This window comes from Lytechinus variegatus, chromosome 1, assembly GCF_018143015.1.
Source record: "Lytechinus variegatus isolate NC3 chromosome 1, Lvar_3.0, whole genome shotgun sequence".
NCBI classification, from domain to species: Eukaryota; Metazoa; Echinodermata; class Echinoidea; order Temnopleuroida; family Toxopneustidae; genus Lytechinus; species Lytechinus variegatus.
This window is the reverse complement of record NC_054740.1, coordinates 84283154-84301779: the sequence shown is the minus strand read 5'-3', so window position 1 is coordinate 84301779 and position 18626 is coordinate 84283154. Positions and strand designations below refer to the sequence as shown.

Below are 18626 nucleotides of genomic sequence, written 5' to 3'. Positions count from 1 at the left end.
CTAACTTTTGTGAATAAACATTCTTTTATGAAGATGGCCAAGACAGGGAGTACATGTTTCCCACATAAGTGCATCACTGAAATTTTGTTGCAAATATGTAGCTGTCCAATGTGTCGGAAGGGAACGAACAATGTATTGACTGTGACCCAGAGCAAAAACTTATCAGAACCAATAAGTTCTTTGTAGACCATTTGTAAGTACATTGGAAACCCCAAAACCAATGAAAGATCAAAGCACTTAGTGCGGAAGGCATGTTCCCTATAATGTAAGGTTTGTGCATGGGAAGGATGTGTATTTGTGATCTGGCCTTGATATTGCATCAAGGTTTTTCCGACCTATGCATCATAAAAGTTGTATACGAATATGTTTTGATTTAGACCATTAATCTATTGTATACTTATATTATGCTTGTATTTTATACATTTTAATAATTTCCTGATTCCTTCTTTTGAATAGTAAAACCAAAATTCAACCTTGATGCCCGCTTTGAGAAGGTGATGACCGTCCGGGCAGGCCACACATTCCGTATTGACATTCCCTACAAAGCCACTCCAACCCCAACTGTAACATGGACCCATAACAATGACACCGTCCAACGATCAACCCGTATCACCATTGACAGCAACAACTACGGTACCAATCTAACTGCAAGAACTGCCGAGAGGACAGATAGTGGTGACTATGTCATAAAGGCTTCTAATAAGGCAGGAGAGGACACTGTGACGGTGACTGTGAATGTTGTAGATAGTCCATCACCACCTCAAGGTCCTCTTACAGTTGTCAAACTCGGCAGCAATGAGGTGACCCTATCATGGAGTCCACCGCATGATGATGGTGGTAGTCCAGTTACAGGATACGTGTTGGAGAAGAGAGAGGGAGGATATGGATCGTGGACCAACGTCTCAAGTATGATCCCTGATACAAAGTTTAGGTAAGGAAGGATGATATTATTTGCATAATCTGAAGTATTTTGAAGAAAGTATGGAATTATGCCGCACTGGTTGATAATAATATGGATTTGTTGTATATTTTAAACAATATAACGACTAGGTTTTATTTCACAAAATAATGAAACAAGTTGTAAGTCAATTTGAACATGTATATATTCCAGCAGCTTTGAGATTTAATTGGAAATAATTAAAAGACATGAAAATTGTGTACACACCAAATGAAAAAATTGCTCTTACGTGGCTATGCTATTATTATTAAAGTTATGTTACCGTTGTACGAGTTTCCTGTATGTATCATTGTTGCACAAAATACTGATATAGTAAAAAAAAAATTATGAAGATAAAATGTGCCGATTTAAGGAAAGGAGTTTATTTATAGCAATACTAAGCAACACAATATATGAATGATCTTATTCCAATCTCATTTAATCATGCAGAGTAACCAAACTCATAGAGGATAAAGAGTACCAATTCCGTGTGAGGGCTGAGAATAAGCTAGGAGTCAGTGAACCTCTCGATGGCGAAAAGATCATTCCAAAGGGAGATTATGGTAAGGAGATGTTAATAGACACGACATTTGCTAGGATATTTTTTTTATTAAAGGCATGTTAGAACGTGTTTGTGCTTATAACTTTAAGCACAAATAATCATTATTAATTATCATTCACTTCAAAATAATGTTTATTTGTTGCAACACCATGGCCTTCGAAATAGATTATATGAGTCACACCACTTTCCATATTCCCTAACTTCATTGTTCTGAATACATCACATTTTTTTTTTAATTTCTGGAAAAAATGATTGTTTGGTGTGAATTTAAAAAGATATTTGAAGAAAATTATTTAAGGGAATGTGTGCCACACTAATATTTAATCATTAATTTTGTCATCTTTTTTCAAGGCAATTTTGAAGTTTTGTTCCAGTCTTTACTTTAGCATGGCCCTGCAAAATTCCAATTAACATTATGCAAACATTTATACAATTTTCTTTTTTCAAATACAGATGTCCCAGATCAGCCAGGCAAGATCAAAGTTGAGAGCATCCAACAAGACAGTGTCTCCTTGACTTGGTCCAAACCGCAGAGAGATGGTGGTGCTCCTGTCACCGGATACATTGTGGAGAAGCGTGAAAAGGGCCAGCCAGAAGCTGGATGGAGCAAAACAAGCTTCAAACCCATCATGGATACAACTCTTAGGGTTCCACGCCTGTCTGAGGGCAAGGAATATGAGTTCCGCGTCAGTGCAGTCAACAAGGCTGGAATGAGCACTCCTGCAGCTACTGCTGCTCCCGTCATCGTAGAGAGACCTTCCTGTAAGTATCGTTGGTTCCGAAGCAGTTGTTGTGATTAGATGTAGTAAATTGCTCATCTATTCTGCTTTACAATATTTTGAGCACACAATCGTATCCACATAGAAGTTTGGTTGAAGTCATCCTTCATCATTTTTACAATTTATCATTAATCTAGCTCTGATGTTTATTCTCCTTATTCAAAAATTGCTTAGCGATTAAGTTTAAATATTTACATTAACTGCTATGAGCACAGTGATAGCATGTCAATGTACCTCACATTAAGTATTAAAAATATGAACTCTCATTAAGAACTATCTTTTGTCTCTTTTTTTAATCTTAAATTACAGATGCACCAAAGATCGACCTTGGATCCCACTTCCGTGACATTGTTACTGTTCGTGCCGGTACCTTGTTCCATCTTGACGTCCCAATATCAGGCACTCCAACACCTACAGTCGTGTGGCTGAAGGATGACAAACAGGTAGATGACGGAAGACGCATCAAGGCTTCTACGACTACATACAGTGCTGTCTTGACCAACAAGGAGGCCCATCGATCAGATAGTGGTTCATACACCATCAAGATTAGCAACAAAGCTGGCTCTGATACAGCAACCATCCGAGTCGCAGTTCTTGGTAAGTTTTGACATATGTGTGGTGTATAAAGAAAGGGTGTTTTTGTGTGGGTAAATTTTTGTGGTTAAAACCTTACCCATAGGCATAAAAGCGCTTAGAGATCCAGATTTTCAAGTTGGCTTCATGGTATGAGAAAATCTAAGGGTTTTGATGGAAATGAAATTGATTGGAATAATGAAGACAAGAATTCACACAATGATGATGTCTGTAAAATCTGTAGTCTGAGATACATGTAAACCATAGATTCTTAAATCAATGGTTTTAAAAGTCGATCCTAAATATTCAACACTGTAATTCATTACTTTGCAGACAAACCCTCACCACCTGAAGGTCCTATCAAGGTCACAAGCATCACTCGTGACTCAGTCACTCTGGCATGGGAGCCACCTAAGGACAATGGCGGAGCTGATATCACTGGATATATCTTGGAAAAACGAGAACCAGACCAGTTCCGCTGGAGCAGAGTCACGTCCACACTGTCCAGTCCCCGGTATGCCGTTACAGGACTGAAGGATGGAAGGAGCTATTTGTTCCGTGTCCGAGCTGTAAGCAAGTATGGTGAGAGTGAACCACTTGAGACAGAGGAAGCCATCTTGATCAAGAGTGCCTTCGGTGAGGATTATTCTTCTGTATGATTGATTTTGTTAATTTTATATTTCTAATTAATTACTATTTATCAAATTTTTCAGTACATGATTCTATAATATAAGACAGTGATCAAAAGTATAAAGTATTAAAATTGCAATGATCTCTTAATATTTTTGTCCTTTAACAAATGAAAACACCACAATAAAAATATTGCTCATGGACTAGACTGATTTCCATTATCATTAGGTAATTCCTACATCCAAAACGGATAAAGAGATAGATAATTATTATAATTCTAATTACTGTGATCATTCAACATTATTTATATTCCTTTCAGATAAACCACAAGCTCCTGGAGTTCCTAAAGCCTCCAACATCACAGATGACAGTATCACACTATCATGGCAACCACCCAAGAGTGATGGAGGAGCTGAGATTTTCAACTACATCCTGGAGATCAAAGAGACCAGAGGAACAAGGTGGTTGAGAGCTACAAGGAAACAACTGAAGAAACCCAACTTCAGAGTTACTGGACTATCCAAAGGAAGGGAGTACGAGTTCAGGGTGGCGGCTGAAAATGAGGCAGGACTAGGTGCCTTCAGTAAAACATCTGCACCCATCGTTTCCAAGGCCCCAGTTGGTAAGGAGACAGATTTTCATCTTGATGAATTGAAATATTTTGCGGACATGTATTTAGGCTTTGAAAGGAACAAAATAAAAACCAACTTCCAAACTAAAATTTATGTCTTTAAAAAAATCAAGTCTCCAAACCTAAGACACTCATTAATATCTTAACAATACTTAAAGAGAAATTCCAGTAGTTGCAGTAAACACTGATTTCATGAGAATGTCTGTAAAACAAGGCTTAATTGTCAGTATATCATCGAGGATCTAGATCTGGTACAGTTACATTAACTGAACTTTGTGAAATCTTGAAATCTACGCTGAAAAATGTTCACGCCGAAGATCCCCAACTCAGATAAGCGCACGTGGGACAATGTATAATTATTGCTTAGGGCGTCGGCCCGACGCCCTACCCGAATCCTGTGCTTATTTGCTGATTTCTCAGCAATTACACAATTTCTTCCAGAATCCTTTGGCACATGCGTTTTATTTATACAAACAGACACTTTGGTGGTCATTTCATTGGATTCTGTACGAACTCATTTTGATATTGTTACCAAAACTAGCATTTACCTTTAAGATTCAGGAGGACTATGACGTTGCAACATTGATCCTGCAGCAGTATTTCTTTGTTAACCCAAGCTTGCAAGAACAATCATTGATGCTTAATGCATTGTAAATGGACTCCTATCATGAATGTGTTCATGAAGTGAGTTTAAGTCTTCTTCACATCTCCTTTACTTTCCAGAACTTGCTGAGTTCATTGAGCCCCTCAAGGATGTCTCCACCAAGGCTGGCAAGACAGTGACCTTGGAATGCCGCATCTCCAACCCCAAGGCTGAGGTCAAGTGGATGAAGGATGGTTTCCAACTCTTTGGTTACGACCGAGTCAATGAGATCAAGGAAGGCCAACGTCGAGCCCTCACTCTCCGCAACGTAGGAGAAAGAGATACGGGAAAATATACATGCGAGTGTGGAAAGCAATCAACCTCTTGCTGGCTCTCTGTGACAGGTTTGTCAAAAATTCTCTGTTTATCTATGTAATTTGAAATATTCATTAAGAAAAATTCTGAGATTCATAAGAGTTGCAAATTCATGTTGAAGATAAGGATGTGAATATGCACAAAGTACATCAAGAAAACAATTATTCAAATAGATGTTTCTACTTAAGTAAGTGAGATTATGTGATACAAGACCCGATTTGAATTAAAAATCATCAGAGCAAAAATCAGCTTCTTGATATTGAACCATGTCTTCTTCTCTTTCTAATCAGAACCACCTACTATTGATGTCAAAGCATACAAGGATGTTGTCATCGTCAAAACCGGCAACACTCTGCGCCTCCTTGTGCCGTACACCGGATGCCCCACGCCAAAGGTTGAATGGCATCGCCATGATACCCGTATTAGTGAGGACACCAGGACACACATAGAGACAAGGGACAACCGCACTCAGCTGGTCATCAGGAACTGTGTCCGTGGCGACACTGGCAAGTACAGCATTACAATGACCAATGATGCTGGGCATGAGACAGCTGTCATCCGCGTGAATGTCATTGGTATGTTTGTCAGGTTTTTTTTATTGCTATTTGATAATATAAATGGAATACCTTTTTTCTTGGAATAACCAAAGAAGATATTTAAGATATGTTTAGATGATAATGAGGCTTATGTGATATTGCAGGAAAGTTAATTTAGCAAAGTGTAAAGCGCTTAATCAACTGTAATAAGTTATAGTAAGATAAATGTAATTGAACGTTGCATTAAAATGCAAATCAACCACAAATCTGCATTGAAATAGAGAACTTTATTTTCAATTAAACACAAGTTTCATGCAACGTCCCATAAGAGTGATGTTATTGATGAAATAGTAGTTGTGAAATATTATATGGATATACTTATTTAACTATACATCATATTTACTTTCTCATGTTAATGGCAAAACAAAATTCTGCATTACCTCTGTCATATCAGATGTACCTGGCCCACCAACTGGCCCACTCAAGATCACCGATGTCGGCCGACACTCTGTCAGCTTATCCTGGGAACCTCCAAAGGATGATGGTGGCTCGCCCATTCAATCCTATACCGTTGAACAGCGTGAGGCTAACCGTAGAATGTGGACTTCGGTCTCCAACTATGTGTCTCATGTTCCGTTCACGGTCTCAGGGCTGAGTGAGAAGGTGGAGTATGAGTTCCGTGTTTGCGCTGAGAACATCAATGGGGTTGGACCACCGCTTCACGGCATTGAACCAGTGGTCATCATTGCTCCATTCTGTAAGTTTCAATTCAATTTTTCACTTAAGCTTTTGGACTAGTTTTTTGAAAAATAAGATGATGTGAATAACATCAAACTATCATGATAACAAGAACTTAAGATAACCTATTTTTATATGATATTGCATTAGTTGATTTATTCATGAGAATTTGAATTTTGCAATGGGATAATATTATGCCTCGCTCTCTCATTAAAACAATTTTTTTACCTAATAAGGACATTCTTTTTTAGATCTAATAATTGTCTTAAGAGAGCTGTAGTCCTGTATGAAAAATATGTCCTTGATATTTGCTGTCCCCTTCAATGCTGGCAATGATATTGTGAATAATAATAAACTATTCGAAACACACCCCATTATGCCATCATTCTGTCACTTTTACGAAGGAGAGGAAAATTGTGGTTTCATTTTATCTTATCACTTTCTGTGATGACTTCATCCGTTTCTCTGTAGCTGTGCCCACGCCACCCGGCAAGCCAGAAATCAGCAATGTCCAGCGTGACCGCATGACATTGACCTGGTCAGAACCCAGCCACGACGGTGGTAAGCCCATCCAAGGCTACATCATTGAACGGCGAGAGAACTTCGGCAGCCAATGGAACAGGGTCAACCGCGATCTCATCAAGGATACCACTTTCACAATCAAGGGTCTGACAGAAGGCAATAACTATGAGTTCCGTATCAGTGCCGTCAATGACACTGGCATTGGTAACCCAAGTGAAATCTCTGCTCCTCCAAGACTTGCAAGATCCCAGCAGGTATGTGCGATTGATGTTTAATCATCTTGAAATTTATGTACATTTGTTTTTTGAGGAGTACATGTAAAATGCCTTATTTTACCATTATTCTATGATTTTATCTCAATAACAATTTTTCTCATTTTACCGATCCTTCAAAATTAATAGATTACCCTTTAAATTTATTTTTAATGCCGGCTGAGACTATCTATTTTCTTATTATGTTTGACTATCTATTTCCTTATTATGTTTTTGACAAAATTTTGTTTTTGTCTTTGGACAGGTGTTTATTCCCTCAGCTATTCATCAACATATAATGTATATTTTATTGTTTTTATTATTTTATTTTGTTGTCTTTGACCTTATGTGTATCAATGATTTCAAAATAAAATTTGCCTTCTGAAATAAACATATTGATTCTTAAATAAGCAACTGCTTATATGAAACTCTTCACAATCGTTTAAAGAGATAATCAGCTTTAGGATTAAGAATTAGTTCATAAGACTCATATCATTGTTGCTTATTGATATAGAAGTAATATGGTACAAATTGTTTTGCAAAACAATATTATTTTATCGATGCAATTATATGGTTGAGTGCTGTGTGTGATTATGTGTATAATGTATGTTGGGCCTAATTGTTAATGAGGTGTGTAATTGAAGGCTGTCATTTGAGGAATTCCAAGTATTAACTTTCTCTGAAGTATCTGGGATCTGAGAAGTTGAAATCTTACTTGTTGGATATTTTTTTTTTTTTACTCAATTGCAGCTTTTAATATATCGCTTCAGTTATATGCTTGACAATTGTTATAATATAGTCGATGTTTTTACTGTATGATTTACAGTCTTTACTTTTCGGTTTATCTGATCAATTGGTTGAGATTCTGTATGATTATTGTACTTGTGATGGATAAATTGTCTAACACAATTAAACTGTACAATCTTTCTGCAGGACGACCCACACCACCTGGACCTCCCATCATCGGTGACATCAGCGCTACCTCAGTCAGCCTCTCCTGGTCGCCGCCATCGACTGACGGTGGTAGCGAGATCACCCACTACACCGTTGAGCGCAGGCTAAGAGGTTCTTACATGTGGACCGACAGGACAGTGGTTCATAACACAAGCTGTTCGGTCAACGACCTCGTCGAGGATAAGGAGTATACGTTCAGGGTGAGGGCTGTCAATGCTGCCGGCAATGAGAGTGATCCAAGCAGGGCGTCGGAGTCATTCGTGGCTGAATCACAGCTGCGTAAGTATACCAAATTGTCTCAATCATACATTTTCAATTGAAAGAGTATCAATCGAGTTTATAGAAGACTGTACACCATTTCCCTTCCTCTGGCTCATGTTTCTGATGTAATCCGTGTAATGACAAAATAACAATATGAAAACTGATTTCATTAGGAATTTATGAAAAAAATGTGATATCTTATTTTACGGGGAGTTGGTTCACTCTAGTCCTCTCCTAAAGAATGTCTTTTTTTATCAATAAAGAGCAAAATTCCATTGCCATTAATAGATTACAGTTGTGCAGTAGAAACGGTCAGTCATGTGACTTATTCCAGCTTGATAGTGAAAGGCAGGTGTAATCTTGAGATGTGTTCGGTCAGTGACCCCATTCTTTCAAGAATCTTTGGAGCATATGAATTGGACTTTGAACCGATGAGTCAACAAAGAGTCTTAAGCTTTTTACACAATGACACTCAGCTGGAAGTTTTATTTACTTTTTTCATTTTTCCCATTCATCTGTATTTGTTGACATTTTATGAAGAAAGAGACTACAACCTGTCCTTTCCGACATTTTAAAGACTACTCCCCTTTTAGCTATCTTTTAGCTATACAAAACCATATAATGTTTGTATTGTCCTGCAATGTTGACCAGCATATCCTCAATTAGCATGTGAATGCTAGTGCACCTTAAAATGGAAGGTGAATTATCAGTTACAAAGCTTTTTTGTGCTTCATTGTTTTCAAATGGCTAATTTTCAGGACTCTCATTTTTTTTCACAATTCCTTATATGCTGCCCCTTTCCTCCCAATTGTGGATGAGTAATTATCATAGTTCTTAAAATAGTTGTTTTCTTCAAAGAAAGTGAACTTGAACCCTTCATCTTCACTAGGTTGAGTCAGTTGTGAAAAAAATTATCATGTTTTCTGCTACTCTTATCCCCTGACAGCTGGAGCAGCCCCGTCGATCCAGATGGAGATTCAGAACACCATGGTACCAGAGGGACAGACTGGCATGTTCAGCTGCAAGATCTCTGGATCTCCAAAGCCAAAGATTTCCTGGTAAGCCAACCTGAACTTGATGGAATTTAAAAAATTTAGAAATATTATATAGTTATATAATGGTAAGCAAAATATTCACATCAATTAGAAGGTACATGATGTTGCTAGATGAATATTCTTGCATAGAAATATTCAAGCAATATATTTTGTTAAAAAGGACCTACCTATCCATTATATTTGTGCTTCCAAAAGATCATCTAGCATAGGTTTAGAAGTATGAATACCCTGTCGTTGTATGTCTGAACAGGTTGTAAAGGTGGACAAGTCGGCAATTCCAAGAAACTTTGCAAGCAATGTTTAATAAATTCTTGAGAACTGTACTGACGGAAACTATTCCAAAGAAATTCATGATTCTCTGTGCTCCTCAATGCATAGATTTCGTGAAAAATGGAGAAGAGGACGTCCCAAGTATTCCTAGGTGTTCCTATATGTCTAACTCACTATTCTACTTTTTTGTTTCCCTTTTTCCAGGGTCCATCATGGCAGGGAGCTGATGACAGGTCGAAAGTACAACATCACTGAAGAGAATGATGTCTACAGGATAGTTGTCACCTCTGTCACTGACTATGAAACTGGCATGTACACCATCATTGCCAAGAACAAGCATGGTTCAGTCAGATCATCTGCAGAGTTGCTCATCCAGAGTAAGAAAACTTTTGAATTCACTTGGAATACTCTATTTCTCCTCTCTCCCACTCTCTCTCACACATACACATTCACATACACACCCTCACGCACACCCTCGTACACATGCATGCATACAGTACCATCATGTCTCTCTGCGCCTAATTTATGCCAATCTATCCCCATCTCTCTCTGTTGAACACATTGGCTCAGCAGTTTTGAACATTATGATCACCTTCCATAACCCACATATAATTAAAATATTGAATTATGTAATATATCAGTACATGTTGTTGAGTAATGGTAAATCCAATGAATATTTGATTTAGAATTGTTCATTCAAATCGGTTATACACTAAAAGATTTTCTATGAGTTCACCACCTCTTCCTCCTTATTTTGTTGTGTGCATTCTGTAGGTCACATTTCTCATATCAATTTCAGTAGTCTAAATTGTGGTATTCAACATATATTGAATAATTTCTATCCCATATCAGGACCACCTCAACTTAGCATTGACCGTCATCTCCAAGATCTATCAGTCAGAGCGGGTCAAGAAATCCACATTCCGGTCACACTGACCTATGGAACACCCAAACCAACATTCACATGGCGCAGACAGGATGGCGAAGTTCTTGACACACGTGGACGATACAGGTAATAGAAAAAGTCTTCTCTCCGAAGGATCTTCAGTATCATCTCATGTTACATATTGCATTACTTATTTCTCTGTGGTAGCTATATATTCATTCATATCATGGAAATTGTGGTATTTTTTCAATTGAATAAAAACGTTTATGATAAAAAAATGTCTATATACTGCAAATCATGAGAAGAAGATATTGATTCTAAATAGTACAGTGACTTGTTCCGCAGTTTAAGGAATATTTCTAAAAATTTCCCAAAGAGTATGTTAAATGAAGTTAATTCAATTTCTTATCATCTCGCAATTTCTATAGACTTTGCCATAGATTAAATCAGTGATTAACTAGTAGCCAAATAAAGTCTTTTCATTCTGACACAACTCTTTTTATATTTTTTTTGCACTAAAAATCAATTTGTATGCAGTATGATAGAGGGCTATAGAGATGAGAGCAGTATAAAAACTAAAGTGTTTCATTCATGATAATTTAGATATGATTTCCTTATAAAGAAAATTCATCCACCCATAATGTAAACATTTGCTTTTCACAGCACGAAAGAAAAAGGACACGTTCATGACTTTGAGCTTCCAGATCTGGGAGAGGATAGATATCCTCTCTCAGGATTCTACACGCTCAAGACAGAGAAGCTGATAAGAGAGCCCGGATGTGGGACAGTTTGGGCCAACTCTAACTTACTGTCATCAAAGAAACTGAGGCATAGACACAATTCTTTCTATTCTGTGTTCTTATCGCTGCATACTTCACCATATTTATCCAATGTTCAGCTTCATCTAATGTTTATTGATATGAAGACAAGTTGAAGAAAAAAACACCTGGCTTCCTAGCTGTATGATCCCAAATTGTCCTTATCGCTTTAGCCATGTGTGGCTTATTTTTATTTGAGTGGTTGATCTAATTTGTCCAGTCGTGAAAGTACAATTTCAGTAATCTATTTCTTCTTTTTTTAAAAAGCTGTGATAAAATGGTTTATGCAATATCAATTGCATGCATAGAAATTATGCAAATTGTAATATAATGATTTCGACATTACCGATAATACAGATGATATCTCAACAGATTTGTCCCGAGTGTTCAATTCAATATGTCTTCGTATCAAGCTATTATCTGCCTCATGGATTTTCGTTTTCTGTGAATTGCAATAATCATACAGTTGCTAACTAAATAACACTATCTATTCCATTTTACAGGCTGAATTAGTGCTGGTATTAAACAAATTGGATTTCATGCTGGCGCCATGGCCTACACTAATGCAATAATAATAATGATCATCTTTATTTATCGCTGTGTTCGTCATTTTGTTTTGTAGAAAAAAAAAGTTTACAAATGTATTCTGTTTTCTTGATGCTTTTATATCAAAAGCAAACTTCATCATTTTAATTTGGCAAATATAGTATCAACTTATCTGTTCTGAATGCTCTGTATTTGCATTTGGCATACATTACATATGAATTGGCAATGATATATTGTCATGGATTTTCAACAAGTTTCAAATATTAGCGTACAAAAATATTTTTTAAAAATATGTTTGTAAACTGACAGTTTCATACCAATTATATTTGTGTATCAAATATTCAGGCTATTGACATACTAATCAATATGGCTTAAACAGTTTTTAAAGCAAAAATGTTGTTTCATAACAAAATGTTTTTGTGCTGGTATTTAATATGCAGATTTTATCATATATTCATTCAAGCCATATATATATATATATATTTATCCAGCTGTTTGATCATGAAGACTATAGATTTCCATTTCTTTAGCATTTTCATGATGTTCCTAACTCTTTGTTTCAGAACTTATTTATACACATCGTTTTCATGTATGGACAACATAAAATGTCCAGTATTGAAATCATTATCATATTGTAAATGATAGGTGCATGAATAGTACATTGAGTTCAATGCAGAATTAGTTTTTATAATCTGTTGTCAGTATGTATATATTAGGTATTAGAATGCTTTATTTCCAAAGTCAATCCATCATAGAATATAGTTTAGTACACATGTGTATGTTCGTATAATTAAGATGATAATAAATCAATATAGAAATGCTAGGTTAAATCCTGCAATCCTCTTAATGTATTGCATTTTGTGTGGGGGTGTAGGAAGATAACTTTAGATATTATTCATGTTTAATTGAACTTTGAGATCTTGAAATAATGAATAATGATAATAACAATTACTTCTTATGAAGCGCTTTTTCAAAAGTTACAATATAAATAGAAACTTTGAAAATATATTTTTATAACATTCTTGTAAATTTGATATAGTCGTCATGGATATAGGGAACTTTTTTGTATTATTCACCTGTAACAAAAACAATAAGAAAAGCAAAAGAAAAGCATGAATGAGAATGAGAAAGTACATTTCATCAAATATCAGCATTTATATGAATATTACATTTAGTTTAGGTTATATCAAATTAATTTAAGTACAGACTGAAATGGAAGCTTACTGGCATGATGTCATTAGCCCGCTTTTTTACTTTGAAAATTGATCAAGCATTATTTTAGAATGAAAAAAAAGGTTGAATGAAAAATGCATTTTCTCATAATGAAGGTTTCTGGGCTGTTTTCAGGAGTTTAGCTTTTTTTGGAAAGTACTGTGTATGACTTAAATGTCCAGAAAAAGGCTGCAGAAATTCTGGACAAAAATGGCATGTGCTTATAGTTTTATATGAATAGTATATCATCTGGGTTTTCTTCAATATAGTTGTACATGTAGCTTGTTAGTGTATTTTCAAAGCATTCTCCAGAACATTTTGAATAGCGTAATGTTTTATCATTAATAGAAAGGTAATAGTGCACGCTCCTGAATACAGGGAGAACAAAATGAAACTGTATCATCTCTGGAACTCCATAAAATTGAATGATATTTCTTGCTTATCACAATTACAGATCCCTCTAAAAGATATTCATTATGCAAGTTAACGCTTCCATGCAACAATCTGAGATGTAGAAATCTATTCAAGAAGCTCTCAGAGCCATTTCCTATCCCCTTCTAAGTATGTTGTCAATAGTGAATTGTATTTCTTACCTCTTAGTGACATAGGTATATGATAAAATGTATATAAGGAGTAACATATAAGTATTGGATTTACTAAACTATGTTTCAGGGTAAATGTGGTTGGAGGAATTGCTGAGTTGTATGTCAAGGATGCAGAGAGAGAGGATTCTGGTACTTACACCCTGGAAGCAATTAATGAACTTGGAAGACACTCCATTACAGCAAGGGTCAATGTACTAGGTAAGGTCAAATAAATTTTGTTGATTGCTCATGTTTCAGTTAAGAGTAGAAAATTAAGTTTGAAGGTTGACAAGAAGAATGTGAAGAAAAAATATTGTATTATTTTACCTGTAAAGATGAATTAGATAAATCCTTCATGCTAAAAACTAATCATTATATGGATGCATGAATGTTGATACAAACTCTACTCGCTTTGGCTATCTATAGATCGACCTGGACCTCCACAGGGACCAATCTCGATCCAGTCTATCACCAAGAACTCTGCCTCCTTCACCTGGACCCCGCCCCGTGACGATGGTGGTGCACCCATCCAACGTTACCAAGTCTCCATCCGAGAGTCCAACCGTGCGCACTGGCAGCCTCTCGGCACTTCATTGCTGCCGAACTTCACAGCAAAGAGCCTGAAGGACAATACCCATTACGTACTGAGAGTGACGGCTGAAAACCAGTATGGCACTAGCATGCCTCTTGAGATCAGGGAAGCTATCCTTGTCAAGAGTCCATTCGGTAAATCTTGATTCTAAGTTTCATTTAAAAATCATTTGCTTTGACTTTGTTGTTTTTTTATATAATATAGCAAACTTGGGATAAGTTGTTATTCAATGGTATCTTCAGTACAAGAACAATCCCTTCAATAAGGAATATTCTTGTAGGGCACATCTCTCCAATATCACCAAACAGATACAGCAACTCCTTCATCAACTTTCAAGTCAGTTGGGATTTCCTTAGAACAAGTATCTTCATTTTAATAGAGTAGACATTCATTTTGCGGATAATCTAGAAGATTAAACATGTAGAATAATCACTTGCAAATGCTTGTTTTAATAAATGGTTTAAGAATGGAAATAAAGGGTCAACTTCAGAGGTGGCGGAACATCACCTTTTGTCTGCTTCTCCACTTTCAGTAGATGAACCTGACGTTCCACCTCTGATCAACTTTTTATGTGTATTTGTGTCAAATATATCATCATAAACCTAAAGCAAAATTGTATTAGTTATAAAAAATCATGTTTTAAATATTATCGCAGACCCCCCAAGTGCTCCAGGAAGGCCAACCATCAGCAACATCCAACGTGACTCTGTCCATGTCTCCTGGACCGCTCCATCATCTGATGGAGGTTCTCCAATCACAGGATACATCATTGAGAGACGTGATACCACCAGTCAGCGATGGATCCAGGCCAATCATGAGCCTGTCACAATCACCAGTCATACCCTTATCAACCTCAGGGAAGATACAGAGTATGAGTTCAGGGTCATGGCTGAGAACAGCATGGGAGCTAGTGTGCCTTCAACTGTGTCTCAGAGGGTAATCGTCAGAGATCCAATCGGTAAGTTTGTTTTATTCAACTCCATTTAATCAAGATGATTCTATAAAGTATCACATATTGATGACCTAAATAGTAGTAGAGCTCCAGAAAAATTCACCCCTTATGCTGTTGTTCCCAAGCTTTTAGAATTATTTCTTGTGGTTCCGCAGTGGACGTTTCCAAAAAGAACTGTGAAGATTTACCCAAATCATGCAGCTCCCAAATTTTCAAGAGAAAGTGTTAAAATGAATGAATTTTTAGAATCACCACAATGATACAATAAGATCACGTTGAAAGTGTTAGACAGAATTAGCTAGATGCATTGTTGGAGAAAACTACATGATTGATAATCTCATCTGTCTATTGCAATTGTTGTCTCATTTGCATTATTTTTATCGTATTCATTACGGAAACCTTGTAACCAAATGGTAAGTTTATGGGGATTATGAATGCAAAAATCAAATGATAACCCATGTGTATCTTTCTTCCACTTTTCCATTTAACAGATACAGTACCTCCACAATTTGTCAGCAAACCTCAGAACGCTCACATTGCCGAGGGCAAGAGCGTGACTGTGACATGTCAAGTCAGTGGTTACCCAGCCCCAGAGGTGAGATGGTACCGCCTGGGTCGTGAGATCGTCCATGGTCGTAAGTTCCAGATTGGTGGGGATGGTAACATCCACACCCTTACTGCTAACCAGCTCTTCTCAGAGGATGTGGGAGAGATCTCAGTCACTGCTACCAACAAGGGTGGAACCATCACTGCTGCCTTTGAACTCAATGTGCTTGGTAAGTTCAAACATGATGTTACTTTCAGAAGTTTGAAACTGATTTCAACAAAAAAAGGAACATCCACTTACCCACAGATATTCCTATACATCCCTACCCACAACAAATCCAATCCTTACTGTACATGAATAATGATGTAGTTTTGCAGTAATAAGGGATTAGCAACAAAAATTATAGGAATGTCTGAAGTCAAGCATATTATGACATATCAAATTAAAAGTATGAATTTAATGTAAACAACATAAAAACACTTGAAAATAATTTAAGGTAAATTCAAGTTAATACAAGTTAAACCTTGAAGAGAGAGTTAAGAAGAAGATGAAATGATGATGATATAATGAAAATACATGATACCCGTGTCCTGGACTAGACTAGCTGAAGAAGGAAAGGCCATTGGTCTATTGCAGAAAGTTTTGTATTTAAATCCTACTCCTAAAGGGTGCTTTAAATCATTTGAAAGTCGACTTACATTTAATTGCAACTTTTTCTGCACTGGCCCAGGAGAAATTGTCTAAAAGTAGCAGTGGATGGATAAATTCAGCTATAATTAATTCCCTGTATCTCTTTATTCAATGTAATTAGTCATGCCCAAGCTCAGCCTACCACCCAGACTCCGCACACCAATCCACTGTCTCCTTGGCGAATACATCATGCTCAAGGTACCCTTCAGTGGCGTGCCAAGACCGAGCCTCAAGTGGGACAGAGATGGTGTGGATGTGGTGGACGGAGGTCGCTTTGAGATCAAGAACACACCTCATGATACCACACTCATCATACGTGGAATCACCAAGGAAGATGCTGGAAAGTACAGCGTTGTGGCTTCAAATGAACTTGGTCATGATACCTGCTCCATCCAAGTCAATATTCTCAGTAAGTAAACGGCACTTACTGATTTTACGTGATTATATTATTGAAGATTAATTACAATTAGTATGTCATTCTGACTATATGTTTAAACATGCTTGACATAAGCCATAGGTATCCAGCTGAGAATCCAGTAATATCTATTCATCAAGGAAATGTATTTTATCTTAGTAATTAGTTGCATTTGCAAGAACGTGCCTAGCATTTTTTTTTTCATTAGTTATCTTTCTGTTGGTAAATAATTTAATTGTAATTATCTCTTTTAGGACACCCTGATCCTCCTCGCAACCTTGAGTGCCTGGAGATCACCTCAGAAGCCATCCGCCTGTCCTGGAACCCACCCATCTACGATGGAGGATCCAACATCACTACCTACATGGTAGAGAAACGAGAGGTCGGTGTCCTCACCTGGGCCAGGGTCATCAGCTCCAAGAACACACAGCATACCGTCATCAATCTCCGTCCAGATACACAGTATCAGTTCAGGGTTACTGCCTTCAACATGTATGGAGCCAGCGAGCCTTGTGAAGCTACCGCTGTGGTCTGCACAAAATGTAAGCAAGCTTCCACAACATCAAGATATCAATAAGCATATTTCAAAGTTTGTGTTGATTTAACATTCAAATAATTTGTCCTGTTTAGTATGCTTTTGATATTGAATACTTTAACAGTAACTAGTTTCATGTGTATAACTCTTAGATACAGAATTCCTTAAAAGCAACACCTTTAGAAGGTTATTTATAGAGAATTGCATCATTTTTTTTCCTTAATTACTTTTCAGTAATGCAATACAAAAATACCATTCCTGTAATATGTTTATACAGTTATTTTGTCTTATTTAAATACAAGTATTAATTCCCTTCTAGTAGCATAATTAGTTTACAAATTATATTTCAACCATTTATATTTCCACCATATTAGCATCCAAGCCTGGAAGACCGCAGTTTGAAGACTATGAAGGAAAGCGTCGCTTCTATGACTCTCTTGTTGACTTTGACAGAGGTCCTCATCCATTTGTCAACAGGACAGGTTCCATTTATGATTACTACCAGATTCTGGAGGAACTTGGAAGGTATAACACAGTTCAGATATTTCTTATGTTATTTTGAAATTCATGATCGAATTGTTAAAGAAGTAATGATATACTCATTAATTAAGAGTAATAAGGAAATATAAGAAATGTCAATTTTGAAATATTTTTTGTTTCAGATATTTTGTTTTACAGTCTTTGATGATAAATAATATTTGTTGTATTTCTAAAATAAACGAGTAGTAATTGAGCTACAGTATATGTTCATGTGCATACAAACCCTTTTAATTAGTGAACGAAATATGTCATTGTTGACACATTTTATTAGCCACTATTGATCTTATTCATTGATCTGAAGAACACAGTGTTGCATATTTTCTTCAATTAAAACAAAAGCCCTTTATCCATTTCTCTACAGAGGATCATATGGTATCGTCTACCGAGCCATTGAGAAAAAGACCCAGAAGACATGGGCAGCAAAATTCATGCGTTGCTATGGCAAAGAGCGTGATCTGGTCAAGCGAGAGATTGAGGTCATGAAGAAACTCCACCATCGTCGTCTTCTCAACCTTCACGAGGTCTTTGAGACTAATGAAGAGATCATCATGATCCTTGAATTGTAAGCATTATTATTTGTTTAAAAATGTATGTTTTCCTAATTCATGCTCACAGGAGTTTTTAACAACATGTTGCCAAATACATATTTAGT

At 36.6% G+C, this 18626-nt stretch overlaps 1 protein-coding gene across 1 annotated transcript in view; it reads left to right on the top strand.

Moving 5' to 3' along the window:
* Positions 1–18626, top strand: part of LOC121432071 (titin-like) — a 129643-nt gene that overhangs the window by 69350 nt on the left and 41667 nt on the right. The window contains 24 exon segments of the mRNA XM_041629916.1: positions 457–931; positions 1388–1500; positions 1953–2261; positions 2588–2875; positions 3185–3487; positions 3801–4103; positions 4836–5099; positions 5361–5645; positions 6061–6363; positions 6816–7120; positions 8051–8143; positions 8146–8350; positions 9279–9390; positions 9862–10034; positions 10510–10669; positions 11207–11371; positions 13792–13922; positions 14130–14429; positions 14951–15253; positions 15739–16023; positions 16606–16893; positions 17154–17441; positions 17809–17959; positions 18336–18536. Of these exon segments, the coding sequence (XP_041485850.1) occupies positions 457–931; positions 1388–1500; positions 1953–2261; positions 2588–2875; positions 3185–3487; positions 3801–4103; positions 4836–5099; positions 5361–5645; positions 6061–6363; positions 6816–7120; positions 8051–8143; positions 8146–8350; positions 9279–9390; positions 9862–10034; positions 10510–10669; positions 11207–11371; positions 13792–13922; positions 14130–14429; positions 14951–15253; positions 15739–16023; positions 16606–16893; positions 17154–17441; positions 17809–17959; positions 18336–18536 (5803 nt within the window).